The sequence below is a fragment of the Mercenaria mercenaria genome, chromosome 1 (assembly GCF_021730395.1).
Source record: "Mercenaria mercenaria strain notata chromosome 1, MADL_Memer_1, whole genome shotgun sequence".
Taxonomy (NCBI): domain Eukaryota; kingdom Metazoa; phylum Mollusca; class Bivalvia; order Venerida; family Veneridae; genus Mercenaria; species Mercenaria mercenaria.
The window spans coordinates 100,088,452-100,110,994 of NC_069361.1; the positions used below are offsets into that span (position 1 = coordinate 100,088,452).

Sequence of the window (22,543 nt, forward strand, 5' to 3'; positions counted from 1 at the left end):
CTCTTACCAAAATAATATCTCTTTCCAACGAAGGCTAAAAGTATCGTGAAAATATCAATTTTTTAGATGTTTTGTCACTTATATTGAAATAGAATTGCTAAATTTTGCATTTTAGGTTTGATATGAAAGTAAACGTTCAATTTTCAGTCATGTCAACTTGTAACTACTTTAAACTCCAATATAGTAATTTCATTTCTATTTCAGAATAGTTTTTTTTTCATTGGCATACATGAAATATATTTGTCTATTATGAAGAGTGATATTTACACTCTCAACCTTAAAACAAATGTATTGAGAAATTATATGAAGCTTCTTATTGTTGTGTTTGAAACCGCTACAAAATGAGGGGTGGGGGAGTAACGAGTTCTGAAGTGCAAATTATTAGGGATTAGGAGGGGGTTGTAAGGAATCTGACCGGGGGGACCAACTGGATAGTTCTTTTTTAGCTGGGAAAAAGTAGGATACATGTATTACACCCGGCGAGTTAAAAGGACTGACTATAATAGAATTCTGCTTATAACCCACTACAACTTAGTGACCTACTGGAAGTCAGTATTGAAAAAAAGACTAAAAATTTGTGTGTAGCTAATATGTATTGAAAGAGAAATTCCGCATTTTTCATACACAAGGTTTACTCAGATGAGTATTATTTTTGCTTGACATATGGTAGAAAGCGACATCCGGTCTTAAACAATCCCGGAAAAATGTATTAATGGCTGAAGTGGAGGAACCTTTGCCTAATTTCTGGGTTACGAAATCGAAAAACTAGAGGACTTACAGAAACTGGTCCACAGACCAATACGTGCACATGTAATAACCAATATCTGCGCACATAATAACAAATACGTGTGTGTCAGGACACGTGTTATATGACCCAGGGAAGTGCCTACGCCTTTAGTATCTTGAGCAATAAAATGGGTCCAATCGCTAAGGTGACTATGCCTCAGACTAGCTGACAAACTATGTAGAATGTCCTTTGTTAAAACGTAGAGCTGGTGAGAAATATATCTCGTTTATTTTTTTCTCTGGCTACCTCGCCTAAATGATTCGTGTACCAATGATTCGTAAATGATTTCAATTATGTGCTAGATAATTTCTGGGATCATGCAAATCACTCATTGTTTCAAACAAACAACCTTCAACTAATGATAATCACCTCAAACTCCTATAGGCTGGAAATTCTATACTTGACTGGTCTTTTTGTTGAAGTTCCCGCCAGAAAATTTCTTTGAATCAACAACATACGAGTCCTATTGCATAGATGTTCAATTGAAGCTGCAACTCGATATGATTGCCCTGACTCCTGGATGCACAGCGCCTATATGCTATAACATATTAGCATTAAACTGCCATATAGTTATGACCCCAATGTGTTGGCTGTACTTAGCCAATAACGTTGAACCTCGTCTGTAAGCTGGAACTTTCCTACCGTCTCAGTATATTACCAAACAATGTCTCTGTCTCAGCTTTCCGATGCTCAGCCTGTATTTGTTATCGTCTATCCATAAAGGTTTAACTTCTATGCGCTGGCCCTAAAGCTCGGAACCTAGTTACAATACTGCAACTATAACGTCAAACGTCTTCTTTTTATTATTTTATCGCCACCGCCCCCACCCCCACCCCGCAACCCCCGACATCGTAGCTGCAATAGGTTTCTCATCAAGATACTGGGATAAATTATTAGTTGAAACCTCGATGTGTCTACATCAGTCAAATTCACTGTCATCCATCTGCCTATTTATACCTTAGCAGAAGTGAGCTTTAATTGGTGCTATCTATAGAACTTGTTTCTGATTGGTCCAAATTCATACATAGTATTTTACAGCGGGTGCTTGCTTTAGCAAATAGTTGGTTCCCTTTAACTATTGTATATAACATAATGAGTGATGCTGGGATACTTGGATCCAGCTATCACCCAAATCAGCCAAATTCCCAAATTCTATAATTTAGGTTACAACACACTAAATACATGTTCCTCTTTATTCTACATAAACTTATTGGTATATTTCCAATGGCTGCAGCACACATCAGGACCCATTTTAAATGTCTGTAACTTACATTTTCTTGAAGAATATTGTCAGTGCTGAATAAAAATCGAAAGGAAAGTGTGTGTGTGTGGGGGGAGGGGGGTGGGGGGGGGTCATGTGTTTGATGCAAAAGAAATATTTTCAGTCAAACAAACTGCAAAATCAGCTAAAAATGAGACCCTAAATTGTAGTGGTGGTGTATGACCTAAGATTCCATGACAAATTCTGTCATGGCTTTCATTTCATTATAAAAATGCTTCCAAAATGTCAAGCATAGGCCTGTCCTGTAATTTCAGCAAAAATTCAAAGAAAATAAGGAAAATAGCTCTACAGAACAAAAAAAAATGAGGACTGTTTGAATCCGCCATTATGCGGCTTACATTTTGGGAAGGGCTTAATGTAATGTTGTTGCCCAACCCATTTGCTTTTGTATTGTTGTAATTTTATATATCTACTTGCATGTATATATAAGCAATAATATATGGTTAAATCAAAACTTACCTTTTGTTCAGCGCGATTTTCCTATTTAGTGTCTGTATGCCTTTACAACAAATTAACTATAATTATAGCAGTGATAGAATGAAGAACTATCTTTGCTTATTTGTTACGTTAGCAATAAATCAAATATACAAACTATTCTTACAATGTGATACTTAATACATGTGCAGATCTTTTTACACTAATACGTGTGTATATATAACTAATACGTGCACCATACCTTAATCTGTATACCAGTATACGCAGATTTGTTTATCAATACCTGCACAGAATCTTTTTGTACTAGTACGTGCGCACGTATTAGGTAGAGCCGCCTCTGTGCCACCGTAGAATTATATGAATATAAGAAATATCGTATTATAAGTGCTAAAGATTATATTAACGATTACATATTTAGCGAAAATTCAAATTATTATTACATCCCTTTGCCTATGTTTAGCAACCAAGATAGATTTAAAAATAAATGAATTAGGAAGCTACGCGCAGTTTTAAAACTTCCCTTTTGGAATAAATTGTTGAAACGCTCCAGTTTATATCAACTCTAAAGACGCTCAGACGTTCAAGCTTCAACCTGGCTAAGATAATAAACATTCACAGCTGCAGCATTATCGCAATATAGATATTTCTTGGTGCAACAAATGACCATTCTGCGCAATAGATGGATTTCAGATAAACCAGTAAGAGGATTCATAGTTATGGAACGCCGTACCTGTCTTATGTCGGGAAATTCCATGCTATCATGTCAGACCGCGATGTTAACTTGTCAAAACAGTGTCTTATTATGTTAAAAAGTTCTGTTATTATGTTAAATTGTGGTTTTAACTTGTGTCGAAACCGTATTCTATTATGTTAACTAGCCATGTTATTTTGTCAGTGCGTGGTGTTAACTTGTTGAAACAGCGTCCTATTATGTTGAAAAGCTATGTTATCATGTCAAGTTGTGATGTTAACATGTCCAAATAGTGTCTTATTATGTTAACTAGCCATGTTATCATGTCAAAGTATGATCTTGTTTGCAGAGTGTATTATTATGTTAAAAAGCTAGGCTGTCTTGTTAAAGTATCGTGTGAGATCTTGTCTACAGGGCATGTTATTATGTTAAAAATCTATGTTATCTTGTTAAAGTACCCTGTGATTTTGTCTACCGAGCGTGCTATTATGTTAAAAAGCTACGTTATTTTGTCAAAGTGTTGTGTTAACTTGTCAAAAAAGTGTCTTATTATGTTAAAATGCTATGTTATCATGTCAAAGTGCAATAATATCATGTCAATATGTGGTGTTAACTTGTCGAAACAGTGTCTTATTATGTTAACTGCTATGTTATTATGTCAAAGTACCATGTGATTTTGTCTACAGAGCGTGTTATTATGTCAACACGCAAAACTATCTTGTCAAAGTGTGTCTTATTATGTTACTATGCTGTGTTATTATGTCAAAGTGTTGTGTTAACTTGTCAAAAAAGTGTCTTATTATGTTAAAATGCTATGTTACCATGTCAAAGTGCAATAATATCATGTCAATATGTGGTGTTAACTTGTCGAAACAGTGTCTTATTATGTTAACTGCTATGTTATTATGTCAAAGTACCATGTGATTTTGTCTACATAGCGTGTTATTATGTCAACACGCAAAATTATCTTGTCAAAGTGTGTCTTATTATGTTAATATGCTGTGTTATTATGTCAAAGAGTGATGATCACTTGTCCGAATAGTATCTTATTATGTTAACTAGTCATGTTATCATGTCAAATTGTGGTGTTAACTTGTCAAAACAGTGTCTTAATATGTCAAAAAGCTATGTTATCTTATTTAAGTATCATTTGATCTTGTCTAGCTTTTTAGCATAATAACACGCTCTATAGACAAGATCACACTGAACTTTGACATATTAACATAGCCTTTTGACATATAAGACCACACTTTGATAAAATAACATTGCTTTTTGACATCATAAGACACTGTTTTGATAAGTTAACACCCCACTTAGACATAATAACATAGCTTTTTGACATAATAAGACAGTGTTTAGACAAGTTAACACCACAGTTTGACATAATAACATAGCTTTTTGGCATAATAAGACAGTGTTTTGACAAGTTAACACCAAACTTTGACAAGATAACATAGCTTTTTAACATAATAAGACACTGTTTCGACAAGTTAACACCACGCTTTGACATAATAACATAGCTTTTTGACATAATAAGACACTGTTTTAACAAGTCAACACCATACTTTGACATAATAACATAGCTTATAAACATAATAGCACGCGCAGTAGACAAAATAACACGACACTATAACAAGATAACATAGCGTTTTAACATAATGAGACACTGTTTTGACAAATTAACACCACACCTCGACATAATAACATAGCTTTTAAAGATAATAAGACACTAATTTTTACAAGTTAACATCGCGCTCTGACAAGATACCATGAAATGTCCCGAGATAAGACAGCTGCGGCGTGTATGGATGAGAAGCTGTTCTCTCTTTTGTATCAGTACACATTGTGGCCGCTAAGCTTTGCTTTTTGCACCATTCGTTCATTTTAAGTTTATTGGAGAGATCAAATGCTTATGACAAATCCAGAAAAAAAACTGTTGGCATGCCATCATTTCAAAGTTAAACAAGCAAATTCGAATAAATTGGTATCCCCCGGGTGAGGAATGACATAGAAATATATCCGGCAAAAAGTTAAGAATGTTACTAAGAAGCAAATAATTTCATTCGTCAGGATCAATTATGTCACAAGTTATGAAGCAGAAATTGCCATACTTATCGTACCCTACGCAGTTAACACTAGAAATTACTAAGGGCTATAACTCTGATGTTACTTGGGCAATCTGTCTGAACTTGACGGGCCGCATAATTTCCCTATTACAGTAGTAAACATGTATATGAAGTTTTATCTAAATATTCCAAACCTCTTTCTAGATCTGGTCCCTGACGGACGGACGGACAGGCAAAGCCAAACTATATCCCTTCGCCTTCGGAGGGAGAAAATGGTGTTTTAAAGGGTATTTGACCTAGATTAACAATGTGAATGGAGTGTAAGTCTCAACTAGAACATAAACATGGAAAACAGTGTTACTATAAGAAGATCATATCTGCAAGAGCAGGAAATAGTATGCTTTCATTACCTTTGCAACTACCCTTTTCTGAGCCAGAATATTTCACTTTAGTGTAGCACCAAACTAGTTTACTTTGAGTGAACACGTGTGAGAGATAAATAGTTTTACATTGATCTAACTACTAAATCCCACTCGGGTATCCTAAGGAGGTAGGTTACCTTTATATTTGTATGTGCGCATGTCCAACCGGAAGCTAACGTGACGATTCACGACGACGTTTACGACAAACTAAATGTGTTTGTATATTCATTCTTCTGAAAACAAATCATAGACCTGTCTTCGATCTGACGCTTTATGGTTTAATAATGCAGAAATAATGAATAAATTGCCGCAGAAACGCTTCAAAACAATGTTGCCTTAAAATGACGTCATTGACGTCATGACGTTACGTGTCAGTTACCGCGCAAAATAAATAGCTTTTATCTTGAAAGTACGTAATTCTGTGCATTTTCTTTTTTTATTCAAAGTATTTTCAAATAACCATTATTTGCTGAAATATTTTTTATGAGTCTTTTGCTCTGAATAATAATCAATATTTTGCTTCTTTTATGTAGTTACATTGAAATGTTATGCGGAATGTAAGAAAATGGATGATGGTAACCAATGTTATTTGGAATATAGTTGGGTGAGAGGTTACTTGTTACGGCCATTTTCAAATAAAACATCTAGCAGTTTGATTTGTAATACCTATTTTTCAGGTTCCGTTGATAATTTTTACTTATATACTAAAACTAAGATCTAAAATTGTTCAAATTTCAGTAGAAAATTGTGGTTTCTTGAATTGAATTGATGTTACCATGGAAACGAAGCCCGTGACCTATGTATCTAAATGTAAAATTCAAAAGCGTTGACACTAGTCTATTTAAGAAACACAGCTTCGGCTTTTTATTTTCATTTCAACAATATCCATGAGAATAATAGTAGCATGCTGAACGATTTTTCCATGAAAATGCCAGATGAGGGGTACCGCTGTAAGTATTCTAAGCTTAGAAGTTTATTTGAATAAATGCAGATAACACGAAAATATAATTTACGTTAGAAATAATATGTTTTAAAGCTACATCAACTAGAAAGATAATCTTATAAATATTATTTTATAAGAAATTACGACAAAAAGCAAGATATAAGCCATTTTAAACATCTCTGTTGCCATGGTTACTTTAAACTTTAAGAAAAATAGGGTACCATGTATAGTGCTTGGTATGTTGCTAATAATATTACCCAAATAGTCCATGTTGGTCATTAACAGAGTGGCACTGAAGCCGTCGAAAACCCCTATTTTTATACATAGTTGTTTAAAAATGAGAGAAAATGCGTTACCATGGAAACACGAGCCCCGCGACATATACATTTTAAGCTTATATTAGAAAGCTTACGTGCATACTAGTAAAATTATAGATTATGCTGACTTCTACGGATATCAACGAAACTAAAATGCACTGAAAAATGTTAAATATCCGTATTTTCCTTCTTCTTTCAACATGAAATACCTTTGGAGGGTCATGTTCTTCAAACCTGGATAAAATTTGAACTTGAAGGGACAGAGACAAACGAAACTGAGATTTTAGCAGTTAAAACTTCATATTACACGAAATACAAAAAAATGCTGCGGTTCAACTAATTTGAATTTACCCTTATAACAAGGTAACCTACCTCCTTAATTAGGTCACTATGGTCATGCCAAAAAAGCAAATTGTTCGATGGAATTTTTAGGTTTCGTTTGGAATTTAAATGATAATTCTTATTTTCTTGTCGGAAAACAATAAAATCTTATTACTATCGGAGTATTTTTATCAGCAAATTTACAAAAGGTGTTGTTGATGTTTCTCGGCAATTATCTCAATGAAAACGAAGAGCTAAATATATCGCCCAAGCTGTTCCTGTTATTGTGCTCTTTACAAATCTAAGGTTTTATGAATTAAATTTTGGAAATCTGAATCAATTATTTGTCATCGGCTTTGAAAACACAATTTGTTTGTCAGTCATTATTAAAGACATTGGTCTCCAGATTAAAAAAAAGGGAAAAAGCATAATTATGTATCAGGAATTTTCAAAGTAATGCTATATATCTTAAGAAACTTGAATACTGACAGGCTATATGTTATAGAAACACATGAGAATTACTTGTTTTTACTAATTTTTACAATGAAAATTGAAAAGCGTTTGTACTCCAGGTAAACTGTCTGAATTGCATATGAGCCGCGCCATAAGAAAACCAACATAGTGCGTTTGCGTTTGCTGTTCGCTAATGGTTTCTCTAATTGCAATAGACCTTGAAGGCGAACAGCATGGATCCTGACCAGACTGCGCGGATGCGCAGGCTAGTAGGGATCCATGCTAGTCGCAAATGCACTTTAAAAGTAGAACATGGGCATAGGATACTATCAACACAAAATAGTTTTTACCTCGACTTTTCGAAGAAAAAGTAGAGCTATTGTACTCGCCCCGGCGTCGGCGTCGCAGTTGGTTAAAGTTTTTGATAAAGTCGAATATCTCTGTTACTATCAAAACTATTGAATTGAAACTTATAACACTTATTTACCATCAAAGTCTACACCAGGAGAAACAATCCCCATAACTCTGTTTGAATTTTGACAGAATTATGCCCCTTTTTAACTTAGATTTTTTCGTTAAAACTTTTGATAAAGTCAAATATCTCTGTTACTATTAAAGCTTTTGACTTGAAACTCAAAATAGTTATTTGCTATCAAAATCTACACAAGGAGACACAATTCCAATAACTCTGGTTTGAATTTTGACAGAATTATGCCCCTTTTTAACTTAGAATTTTTGTTTAGAGTTTTTAATAAAGTCGAATATCTCTGTTACTATCAAAGCTTTTGACTTGAAACTTAAAATACTTGTTTACTGTCAAGGTCTACACCAGAATAACAATCCTCATAACTCTGATTTGAATTTTGACAGAATTATGTCCCTTTTTAACTTAGAATTTTTTGTTAAAATTTTTGATAAAGTCAAAATCTCTGTCACTATTAAAGCTTTTGACTTGAAACTCAAACTAGTTATTTACTATCAAAGTCTACACCAGGAGACACAATTCCCATAACTCTGTTTGAATTTTGACAGAGTTATGCCCCTTTTCAACTTGGATATTTTTTTTACTGGCAAAGCTCTGAGAGTCAAGCACTGAGAAAAGTCGAGCGCGCTGTCTTATGGATAGCTCTTGTTCTCATGCCACTTTATTTAATGCTTGCAAAATACGTTCTTACATAATTGTGTTCTCTTGGAATCTAAAGGAACTGCAAGTCTAACTAGGTTGACAGTGGAAGTAAACAATATATAATATCATTAAATACCAGAAAAAAATACTGAAAATCCTGAAACAGATTTTATATAAATTTCGTTTACTGGTCTGTTTTAAAAGCTAACTATTTTGTTTTAGACTTTTGTAATTTTCCCGTTACTTTGGTTGTTTTTAACCTGTTTGTTGATTAATGCTGACATGATATGTTTCTTGTTCTTAGGAAGATATATGCACATTCAAAGAAATATTTGGCAATAATTGATCTTAATATGCTCGTACTTGGACTCAGTGTTGTTATATTTTCTGATCCTTTGGGATCATGGAGTCCATTCAACATATGTATAATAGAGTTCCGCTTAAGCCGGTGCTAGGGGGCATGAGAGGTGTTGCACATTTCATTACCTCTCATGAACAGACTCAATCAAACCGAGTCTGCTATTATTCTTCTTGGTTGCATTCTTTCTCCAAAGGATTTTTACAGATTTTATTGGTATGATAAGATAATCATTAAGATAAACTCGACATTCAACTTTTGAAATTTTGCCTGCATTTTACTAGTTCGTGCAAAAAGCAAACAGAGCATTTAAAGCATGTTTTATTTACTTTATTATTATTTACATGTGAACATATTGACAGCAGATGTATGTATATTGCAAAAATTCAATGCTGCACTATGTTAATCTATTGAGTGATGGTGAAAGTTGTTGTCGTCTCATCGTAGATCTGGCTGTGTGGATGTTTGCTGCCGCATTCTCCGTTACATATTGCTGAAAAAAAATCAAAATGTTATATTTATATTCATTTGCTTAAATAGATATGATAAACTGATGTAAAATATGCAGTATTTTGCATTATCTTACACATATTTGATCAAAACCGTACTCCAGGCAATAAAATTTTACAGGTCTATACCAGAAACAAGGTACATTGCAATTTGTTAACAATTTATAACTGATGAACATTTTATCATTCTATCCAAATAAATCAAAACGATTTTACTTCTTAAATGATTAGATATTACAAAACCCGATTTGAAAGTCAATGAATTAAGGTTCTATCTCTTCAGACCTTACCAAATTTGTCGTATTTATAGACGACTTTGTCGTCTCAGTTTCCATAATATGGTATCGCAACCAGACTAACTTATTATGTAAGTAAAATCATCAGTCGCAGTATGAGAACCAGTCATTCTGACGGCGTAACCTCATGTCAGTCAGTGATGATAGCACAGATCATTTTAGTGATCACCTTCGGATTGCCTGTGGTATTGAACTGAATTTTACATTGTACACACATTTTGATAGTGTAATCTCCAGGTTACCTGTTATCTCCACCGCACACAATATTCGCATGAAATTGCGATGAATTACAACTGTAGACAGACTGACCTTTTTCTAACTGCTAAAATATTCCACACTTACCTATTTTGACAGTGTAATCTCCAGCCAGCCATTGTTCACAAGGACCTTGCGATGGATCACAGTTGGGATCAGGCTTGGCATTTAACTGAAATTCGCCATTGTAATCACCTGCTTGGGCTAGTGCGTGGTAGAAACTTTGACCTATAAATGGAAAAAAAGTTATAGTTGTATATTTAAAGAGAAAGCCTGCAACATTTCATATTGTAAAAACAAAATATAAACAGAGTATGGAAGGTGACTTTTGGACAACAGTGACTTACCCAGTGGAATACCGTCGACTGTGTCGACTTCAAGAGAAATTTCGCCAGTGCCTGTACCGTTCTTGGATGTGTAAGCAAAGTCTAAAGCAAATGTACCTATAAAACGGTAAAATGGATTTAAATGTACAATAATCAAATTTGAAAGCTATTACTTATGATAAAGAATTATTTAAAATATACATGTATTGGCATATAGTAACTCATAGAAAACTTTGTTCTCACGAATTTATACTAGTGATTTTTATCAACATAATATTAAATGCTGCATAACTGGAACTCAGATTAAGATTTGTTTTTCTTTTTTGATCATCTTCCTAAATTGTATTAAATTGTAATTCCACAATCAAATATATACGTGAATTCGGCTTGCGTATGGGATTTGTATTTGCGATTAAAAGCCATCTCTAAAATAACCCGTTTGACATATGAAACATGTGCATGAACTTATGTGAAAGATAGAGAATGTCGAGTCGCATCTTGAATGTGTGGTTTACCTTGAGGTCCGGATTTTGGTGTGGCTGTAAATGAAGTGAAAGATGCGTCACCATTGTCGTTGATGGGGCAGACTGGAATCAGCTCACAATAATAAATAGGGTCAAGATCAGCTCTAAAATAAATATAATTCTAAGTGTTTTATGTGCATATTTCATGATTGAATAACTCCATTATATTATAGGTACAAAATTATGGCAAAAATTTCATTTGATGGTACGTTACCATCTTAAACATCTTATTCGTTTAAATTGGGCGATGTGTTTATTAATACTCATTTAATTGAAATTTGGTTTATCTGTATTTAAATTTAGAATGAAAGCGAATATTTACTTTTGTATAATTTTGATAAATTCTTCAACGCCGACGATATCACACAGTAGGTTACAAACGGTTCCAATCGCCGGTGACGTCTTGGATGCTAGAGCATTGCACAAATCTGCACAGCCACCGATAACGCCGCCCTCTACAAGTTTGAACAGTAAAAGTTTCAGTCAAGGTTTTTCTGCAGAAGCTATGGCAAATCTAACGCTATGGTGATACTTTGCTAAAACTGAGTTGTTCTAAAAAGTTCTAGATTTTTATTCAACAATTTAATCCGAAGCAACCACAACACTTAACTTGCCCATAACACGAAGGATGGGCTTATAAGGTGGGACTGACATCTGTTCAAATGAAAAAGATCACGTTTTAATTCCAAACTGGGCCGCGCCACGAGAAATGTCAATCATTTTATATACATCTATCTAAAGACTTTTTTCGAACACATGTAATACTTACGTAAGATAATGTTAAGGAGCTGGTTTAATGCCTGCCCTGCAAAGTCGATGCAAGTTTTACATTTGTCAAGACCGACTCTTTCTGCTTGAACGACTGGCTGGATGAAATCTTGTTTAATAACCTTTAAGTCCGTCTTTAATGAAGGTAATTTCAACCCAATCAATGGATGGGCCAGCAATATAACCGATACGGCGAGTGCTAAAAATCCCTGGAATGACAAGACAGATTTTAAAGTCGTTAATTGCACCAGTTATTTTAAATTCAATTATGGACTTGAAATATTCATAGACTTATAGTAAGCTTCTGCTTTTAACCAAAATAAGCGTGTTTTGAATTGCCATTTTTTCAGTCAAACGCAGTGTCTCTTTATGCATGTTACCTAGGTAACATAAGAATCATTCTTTATTAAAGTTATATACACAGTATAAAAATTCAAAAAGTTAAATAATACCTTCATATTTTGTTCGTTTCACAGCTGCCTATGCCAACGCAGGCTATTTCCTAACTGACCGCACTAACTGGTGCTCCTACTTAAGTCGTTCAAAATTCCTTATCTTGTTTCTATATTCAAGTTCAAAGTCATGGACTATTGCGAAATAATGTCACAAAGGTGGGTCATATTGATAAGGTTCGCATTGAGACAATGTATTTATGTTGTGGCAGCTCATCCACGTACACATTCCTTACTGTGGCGCGTACATCACCTGATCACCAGATGGTCTGTTGAAATTGCCCAAATTATAATTATAATATTAATGGATTAATGTTTACATAGTGGTGCTCGATCAGTCCTGACGGGACGGTGTGTAATATTCTTTCATAGTAAGATGGTTATTACACCTGATACCTGCTATGGACTCGGGCTAACGGCAACTCTCAAAACTAAAGTATTTTAAATCATTAGGCCCAAAAATAACATGCCTCACATATACTAAAATCAAATACATGGTGTAACATCAGGTTAACACTCTGTCCTAGTATGGAAGAGCCAATGTAATTTATGTCAATACACACGTAGATCATAGATTCCGGATGGATATATCATCGGCATCTAATCCCTCCGTCCGTCTGCCCGTCAGTTCTGAAATATTTCTTCTTCCCGTTCATTTGTTAATGTATGTAAGAACGTCCGTCTGTCCGTCCATCATAATTCGTGTACGAACTTTATAACCATTAAAGAATTTGACTTCAGACTTGGCATATAGGTAGATGGCGAGAGTGCTTGAACTGGCTCTATAGGTCAAAGGTCAAGGTCACAAATTGAGCTCAAAGTTCTAACCTGCCCGTCATATTTCGTGTCCGGAGCATAACTTATTTACCATTCAAGCTACTGACTTCAAGCTTGAGATGTAGGTAGGAGGTGATGAGACTATGTGCATATTGCATGAACCAGGGTGGTAGATCAAAGGTTAAGGTCACAATAAGGTCAAATCTGCCCATCATATTCGTGTCCAGAGCATAACTTAAAAAAAAATATTAAAGGTATTGACTTGAAACTTGGAATACAGGCAGGTGGTGATGAGACGATTTGCAGACTTCAACAATCTACATTCCCCCATTACCCCCACCCCCACCCCTCACACACACCAAAAAATAATTTAGTTTCTTACCTTTGAGTAGGCACACGCATACCCTGCTCTCCCACCACCCCTACCACCATCCCCCTGCCCCACAACTCACACTCGAAACATATTTACATATTGCTTTTCTTTAAATTTTAATTCCGTCCTCCTGTGATATAACCCTTCGGGCGTATATTGCCCCGCCAAGCTTTGAAATTGTACAGAATGATCTGTATTTGGCTATATACTAATATAAGCCCGGTCTAAAGCGAACTCTTGCATACTGTCGGGACATAGTTGCGTCATACATGATTAAGGAGTTATGCCGTTTTAAATTATTTATATTTAATATAGATCTAACGGTATGGGTTTTAATGCATATAAACTTTAAACCTTCTGTTCAGTTTCCTTTTTGTTGTGTTTGATTAATTTATTATTAGATCTAGATCTTTTATTATTTAGATGTAGCTCTATTTATCTATTTGTGTCCATTTTTGTGTGTCCAGGATACGGGGACCATACATTAAGTCCGCTCTTGTTTTAAGTCTATCCCGATACAGTATACGAAACGCATTTGAATTTATTTTTTTAGATATAAATTATATTTTGGAGGCACCTTATTGATCTAGCTCTACTTTGATTCAGACATTTTAACACTTATTTATGCACGATGGGCGGTTGTACGTCCGGCGTAATCATTTTACGACGTATTACCGCCCGAGTGTATAAATAGTGTTAAAATATGGTTTTGGTATAAATTATTTCGGTTCTAATACGTCCTTAACCTAAAACAGTAGATAAAATATGGTATGTTGACCTAGCGCTCATTCTTGGTCACAACAAAAACATTGACGTCACCGCACGTTAACGTGACGTCATTCTTGCGTAAGAGTGTCTTAACAGAGAAAAGCATATTAGAATAAAATTTAATGAATTTATATCAGCACTTATATTTAACAAATAATCAAGGCCTTCGCGTTGTTTATCGTCTAATTTACAACGGTTCAGAGTTCAGATGCGTAGGAATTGAACCACGAGGGCGTTAGCCCGAGTGGTTAAATACCGAAGCATCTGAACGATGAACCGTGGTAAATTAGACGATAAATCACAAGAAGGCCTTGATTGTTTTCATTCTGACATGCACGTTGATATATTTCAATAAATTTTATGCTGGAATTCATTTACGCGAGGAGTAATGTATCGGACGTCAGGCGGCTACATGACGTCAAAATTGACGTCATAATGCTCTCTTACCGGTCCGTGCGTCAACCGTTGTTTATCGCAGGATATATTGCGTTTGATTTTCTTCTTTGTTTAACTGGAAATCAGTTCGAGCCATGTTAGAATTTTATATAGAGAGAATCTAGACCCTATTTGACATTTTGACGTCAAATCAGTGTGCCTCATAAAAATTTACAATGACCTCTAAATCTTACAAATTAGTCAGACCAAAAATAGATCTATTATCAGCATTGCTGTTAAGCAATCTCCGTTTTCTTTATAATAAAATATATATTTTAGATGTAGAATCTATTAATTCTCTTGCAAAAAGATGGCTAAGTGGACAGTATATCTAGATCTAGAATATTCGGCCTTGCAACGTTTGAAAATTGAGGAAAACAAGAACAATATGAGGACATTCGCAAAGTAATCATGTGCCACCTTGGTCCAAGTCATACGATTTTTCCCCACGGAAGATTTAAGTTTATTAAACAGAGCTGTGAGAAAACTCAGCCCAAGGTTAATCAAGTCCATATTAAGATAAATTCAAACATTACAAAGATAATTGTCATAGATCTATTTATTCAAGATACTAGCACATGATAAAAGCGAGATTTAATTAGTTTTGTTTGTTTCTACGGGACAACTGAATTAGCATCACGTATAACCACGACCAACAGCAATGTAAGGGTAATCACCTCTATTACGGATTTATACTCGTACATGAATATAGCTGTAATGCTTCCAATAATGGCTGTGATTTTTTAATTTCAAACTCCTTTTTAGCTACGACTTTGAACTACATCTCTGTCAAAGTCATGAAGAATAACTTTAACGAATTGCTGTTTCTTCTTGTTCTTTTGGCATTTTTTTCCTATAAACAATGCAGAGCAGATTCCAGAACACGGGAGTATAGTCTCAAAAGTATGCCTAGAAAGTTATGTTAATTTATGATAAATCAAATTAACAAGAAATGTAGATTCAAAGGTCGAAAATAAAAAAGAAATGACAAATGTCAGAATATCACCTATGTCCGGAAAGCTAAATTCAAGTGACATGCAGGATTATTATTATTATTATTATCATTATTATTATTGTTATTTACACCATTACGCTATTGGGATTTTTGCTTTATCATTTGTAACAGAATATAATAATACTTTGATATTTGATACAGTATTATGTAAACTTATCAATACGTTGTTTTGCCAATACTTTAAAATACTAAATCACAAGAATAATGTGTATAACCATCATAAGCAACAAACTTTAATATTAATATTACTGCAATCCATTTTTAATCAAAGCGCTCAAAGCGCTGATGGTGGCTGCTAATCAATGTTTAAAATATTACAAAGAAAGCGACAACTGAGGAATTATTAATATAAACCATAAGAACTTTTTCTTTGTATTTTTTTAATGTTCCTTTTTCACTGCCAGTCATTGTTTACATACACACTGACTTAGTCTTTCACGAATAGTTTTGATGCTTTTTGATTATTTGTGACGAAAACTACAACATAAATTACATCGAAGATGTTTTACTATGAATATATAATATAAGCCTTTTCTGCAAATCATTCAGCTTTTAAGATTTCTTTTTAAAGCTTTTGGGCAGTGTCTGTCATGAATTAGTCAGATAGCTGTGGTTTTCATGAGACTTTTGTGAAAGAAAACAACACAAACATGCACCACAAATGCACCTCAGGATGTCAGTTCTGCAGCCAGTGTATTTTAGAGGTGCATTAATTATCACTCCATCTGTTATATTCAAAAGTTCGCTAGACATAACAGCAGGCTTCGCAAAAATGCTGGACATTAAGTCAGACAAACTTACAACTTTAGTCAGACCGAGAAAAAGTCGAAAATATGTAACTGGCGAAACGAAACCGTTTTAATTTTTATGCATATATTTGTATCCAGATATATTGAGACGTACCATGAGAAAACCAGCATAGTGCGTTTGCGACCAGCATGGATCCAGACCAGCCTGTGCATCCGCGCAGTCTGGTCAGAATCCATGCTGTTAGCTTTCAAAGCCTATTGCAACTAGAGAAACCGTTAGCGAACAGCAAGGATCCTAGCTGACCAGAGTGGTGTGCGGATCCGCAATTTGATCTGGGTCCATGCTGGTCACAAATGCACTATGTTGTTTTTCTCATGGTGCGACTCGAATGAATTTAGCTGAAGTGAGCAGAATCTGTCTTGAAACAATTCAATTTTTAAGTTGGTCAGATCTGTTATCCGACGACTTGCTACAGTCCGACAGATTGCCGTTTCAAAAAGGCGAGTATTAGACATTTCTAACGCAAACGTAAATCGGAAACGGATTACTGAATCCGTAAATGTTATTTGCAAATAATGGTCTAAGGGAGATACTATTGCATTACTATTGGATGCAATTGTCTCCCATAGACCACAGATTAGCCTAAAATTTTACGGATTCAGTATTCCGATTCGTAATTACGTTTACGTTAGAAAGGTCTATTAGTATCATCGCTGCGCCCACTTTCACTGAAGGAAGATTATCCGTGCGGGAATATTATTTAGAAAACATACATGTCTTTGATTCTCACGGCAGATCACATTGCAAACAATATCGAATGAATTTTAACTGAATGTTCTTTTATTTTTGTTCACTCTCGTATTTCTAAGCATGTTTTAGTATATTTTGTTCTTGATATAACGATGAACTGTACATGTTCAAGTTATATCAATAAAGTACTGTCCTGTTCATAAATGTTTGCGCTAATTAGTGTACTGGCAGTATCAACGCCTGAGGAAATCCATATCACTGCTGATTATCGATTTTCTATAAATAGCCTAATTAAAATGTGGTCATATTTTTGTGTGCTAAATTCAGTAACATTCTTAGATCACTAGGGTTGCATTAATATAATATCTTACAATTTGATAGCTATGACGAACATTTAAGTTTGTTCTGACATATTTGAAAAGTGTTACAACTTGCTGGGAAAACTATCAGAGGTACAAACTGGTATTGTCTATGGACCGGAAATGTTTGGAAACTTTTCCGTTGAAATTCCGTTTCTATTTTTAGCCGCGGATTATTGCTAGCAGAAGTCATTGTTCTTTATCAAATAAAGCCTTAAAGTTCGGGAGTTATACATGTGACACTGCGGTTAGGAAACATTTTTGAATTCTCAGTCTGGATTCCCAGGCTAGGTTTCTATATATATAAGCTACCTTTTCTACGTTATAGGTTACACTCTACCAATTCAAGTCCTTATTTATTTCATATTAATAACAAAACATTCAGACCTCATTTTCAGCACTTTAGAGCATTTCAATGATATGAAAACCATATATGGTCATTTAGTATAACATGTCTTCTTATCAAAAATAAAAAAATATTGACATGTTATGTTGAATATAAGAAAAATAATCTGTTCTGAGAAACATCACCCTCTAAAAATGCCCCCATGAAAACAGCCGTTTAGCAGTTACGCGTAGGTAGACATTTTTCGCAAAGAATAAAACTTATTCCAAGAAATTTACAATGAAAATGGTCTAGATCTATTCTCAGTACTATAAGCAATAAACATAAGCCAAAAATTTAACTGTCACCTCCTCATGTCACTCATTATACCAGATTTCATCCATAGCATGGAACTACATTTTGGACTACTTCACATGTAACACTGAGTAGTCATTTCCGGTTTGGTGTAATCCGTCCTTAAAGAAACATTTTTCATACTCAAAATGTGTTATTTTCACTTAAATTGTACCGGTAACCTAAATGCATGAAAAAAATACCAGTTTCAGTTTGATACAATCAATTTTCAAGGTTTTATGGCTTTTTCAGTAACGTATGCTAGCGCGCCAAATTTCCTGGAAAAAAGCTGTCGCGACATCATTTTTGACCACTTTTCCCTGCTTGAGCTTATTTTTGCCATATTTTATCAAGTTTTACCATAAACTGCACTCAAATCACACACTGTTACTGTAAAATATACCCAAACTCACCCCTGACACCTAAAACATACCAATATTTAGTCAATAAATATGCATTTTTTGAAAAAAATACACCCAAAACAGTGATTTTGAAATATTTTTAGTTTTTCTTCTTTTTCTCTGCTAAATTGCACTGAAATTGTCATCTTCTATCATAATCTGGCCAAACTAGCCTGTTTACAGCCACATTTAAACAAGTTTAAATTTTTACCCCTGCACAACTTATAGGTTACACTCTACCAATTCAAGTCCTTATTTATTTCATATTAACAAAGAAGTATAAAATACACAGAATGGCAACTGGCTGTAATCTCGCGTGAGCTCGTGTCAGAGCGTGATTCGGCGTTATCTTACTAAAAACAAACATCGGCGAGTATGGAGTTACAATTTGTACCTTTAAAACTATATTTAAAATACATGTTAGCTTCTAAAACAAAATTAGTTAAATGTGAAATGGTCTTAAGACACGAAGTACACGTTTTTTTGTTGGTTTTTTTGCCATCGAAAGAAGCGTGGTCATACGGTGATAATTATTTTACCGATGAATAATTGCTTTCGCATACAAAATGGCGCGTGGAGAAAGCGCCATTTCCCGTAAACGAGATCTCGTTTTTTTGTCACGGGAGGTTGGCGAGATTTGCTCTATATGCCTTTCAAGTTGCCAATCTATTTATTTTTATAGCTCTTTGATATTAATAACAAAACATTCAGACCTCATTTTCAGCACTTTAGAGCATTTCAATGATATGAAAACCATATATGGTCATTTAGTATAACATGTCTTCTTATCAAAAATAGAAAAATATTGACATGTTATGTTGAATATAAGAAAAATAATCTATTCTGAGAAACATCACCCTCTAAAAATGCCCCCATGAAAACAGTCGTTTAGCAGTTACGCGTAGGTAGACATTTTTCGCAAAGAATAAAACTTATTCCAAGAAATTTACAATGAAAATGGTCTAGATCTATTCTCAGTACTATAAGCAATAAACATAAGCCAAAAATTTAACTGTCACCTCCTCATGTCACTCATTATACCAGATTTCATCCATAGCATGGAACTACATTTTGGACTACTTCACATGTAACACTGAGTAGTCATTTCCGGTTTGGTGTAATCCGTCCTTAAAAGCTGCGTGACTTCTGAGGCAGTACTATGCAATAGCTAATCAATATCATCGCTTCAGTTCAGGTGACATGAGATCATCGTTTATTCACGTGACCATAAATTTGCATATTTGTATTCATACACGTGGTTGTTTTAATTAAAACGTTGACTTCAGTTTGTATTGATTTTAGTCGCCAAATTTACACTAAAAGTGGTATTAAGGCATATATTGTAGCTTTGCATATTCTGCACGTTGTGTAGATAATTGTTTACCTGGAAAGCTTGGAACTATTTTTGGTTGTGTTGTTAGGATGGTCTTAAGAACTGACAAGATTTCTCAAACGGAGTATTCTTTTTGACACTGGTGGCAACAGCCACCAAAAATGGCACAAAAATACATGAAAGCGTTTTGTTTGACCGATAAAAGCAAAATAACGTAATTGCGGTGAAGAGCATTTAATATTTTGTGTAATATTGAACCAAAGTCAGTTGATAACCTCTATGTTGTTATAAATTGTATTCACTCGTTTTCAAAATACACATGTATACACTTTGGTGTGCATTTTGCGACTTTTTACAAGCGGTGTGAGATAGTTAAATGAATAAATATTTTTGAATATTTCTAAGGTTTGATCAGTTTTAGACGATATTGGCAAAATTACAATAAAAGGCTAGGCTCTTTTGTTCAGTATATTTAGTTACTAAAAGCACTACTGAACTGAAGACAGTGATATAAAAGTGGGTCAATTTAAAGCTGAGGCACTAATGTCACGAATTACAAATGACCTTTCCTTTTTTAGCCAGTTTGGTCTAAATGACGCCAATACAAAACGAAACTGGCCATTACGCCGATGAAATGTCCTGTATAATCTGCAACTATCGAGTGGTTTGAGTATATTAAATAAACAGCCTCAACACCTGTAGATTTAATCAACCAAGAATGTTGCTGTATGTTCCTCCTGGTATGAGAGTCCATTGCAGCGGAGGCCAGTACATTCAGTGGTCTGTCTAACCAAGCTGGCATAGCAGTAGGATTTGTCTAAAAAGGAGTGCAAGTTGTCGTTAACATGATAGTTACATTCTCTAATTGTCCGAGTGACACTGAGGTATTTGTTGTTTTGATGAAGACAAGGTCATGCCCATGGATGTTGGTCTTGATTGTAAATTGGCACGGCTCCGTTTCATTGTAATCTTGACAAGTTTGCATTCTGTATGGTTGAATGACACCTGCCTCTATATAGCTGATCAAGAGAGGGACGGTATATTGCATAGAGCCGGGCTTCCTGTTACTGATATTATCCTCAACAAAGAGGCATGTAGTATATAGGGAATACGGTACTCTCTGAAGAAAGGTCGTCGTTGATGTAAAGATGGAATAACAAACGACGAATAACAAGTCCCTGTGGAACTCCGGAGCGACCGGAGCATATGAACGACCTTTGTTGGAGAGACATCTTCAGGGTAAACGTTGCTGTAGGCCATACTGAAGGCCAACTGTCCCTGACTCTGAATTAGTTACTCCTCACTGATGTTGGTTCTAAATGTTGTGATGTAGATTTCATTCTGTAATTATCAAGCCGGGTTAGGAAAGGTGGTTCTGACTGGGAGTGCCCGTCCATATCTAGAACAATGTTAGGGACACTTGTGGTCTTCCTGTACCATCAAAAGCGTGAGAAGCCGCCATGTGACCTAAATTGTGTCAGTGCGACGTTAAATAAAACAAAAATGTTTAGCAGGATCCCGACAAATTGTTCTTCTTCATCTTGTCCATCAGATAGATTCTCTATGGTCCTGATTATTTGTCTGTCAAAAGAATGTTTATTCCTGAACCCTGCCGCAGCTGTTCATTGGACTGGATGTTGTTGGCATCAGTGTGCTGCAGAACTTGACTGTGAATGTTCAATCTTTTTACAGCAGACAGTTGTAAGGGAGACCGGCCTGTAGTTAGATGGTGAGTTCGTGTCACCTTTTTGAAGATTGATGTGGTAGGTGCCTGTTTCAAGTCTTGAGACCAAGATTAGGATGAACTCTTCTGTATACTCCTTCAAGAGCGTATGACATCTGGTCCTTGAATCTAACTGGAATAAGGTCTTCCAGTACCTTCAGTATTTATTTATTAAAGTTATTATTATTATTATTATTATTATTATTATTATTATTATTATTCAGTTACAGTCGATGGCGAATTTGTTCATCTTTGGAGTCAAAGGGCACTGAGTTAAGGTCTCCCTGCTGAGGAAGGAACAACTGAAGTATTCTTTCAGAGTACTCGCTATTGTCGCAACTTCTACCGCTGATTAATGAATAAAATTTCTTTCAGCTATTCTTAGATTTGCGAAATGCCATTTATCATTTGATATTTCTAGTCATTAAGGAGTGATTGTTGCGGGACGAAGACCTTTTGGATGTGACATTTACTTCGATTGCTTCTTTGCAGAAATTCTTGAAAACATCAAAGTCTTCTGATGTCAGAATCACGTATACACGTATGTTCAACTATAGTCAGAAATTTTTTTTATCTCTTTCATTCATATAATAGATAATTTCACTTATACACAAGAAATGGTCAGCTGGTCACGAATACACTTAAAGTGTCGGTACCACGAGTTTGAAGTCTGTTCCGAGCTGTTGTCGAGCTGTGCGTGTGTAATGCTTTGCTGACGTGGTGTCCATTGATTGCTTTCTGGTCTTAGTCAGTTCAGGTATATTGGCATCACTGTATATGTATACCCCCGAAACTGACAACATATACTTTCCATGTAGGTTTGGTCACCATTTGGCGGTCTGTATACTG

General features: G+C 35.0%; 1 protein-coding gene across 1 annotated transcript; it reads right to left on the minus strand.

The window, feature by feature from the left end:
• Nucleotides 1-9,516: 9,516 nt before the first annotated feature.
• LOC123528924 (countin-1-like) lies at nt 9,517-12,481 on the minus strand. Its single transcript, XM_045309002.2, has 7 exons — nt 12,332-12,481; nt 11,881-12,088; nt 11,434-11,566; nt 11,103-11,215; nt 10,609-10,704; nt 10,349-10,489; nt 9,517-9,694 (listed from the first exon to the last, which is right to left on the minus strand). Exons 1-7 carry the CDS (start codon nt 12,335-12,337, stop codon nt 9,609-9,611), a joined length of 783 nt encoding a protein of 260 aa, XP_045164937.2. The 5' UTR covers nt 12,338-12,481; the 3' UTR covers nt 9,517-9,608.
• Between the last annotated feature and the right edge of the window lie 10,062 nt (nt 12,482-22,543).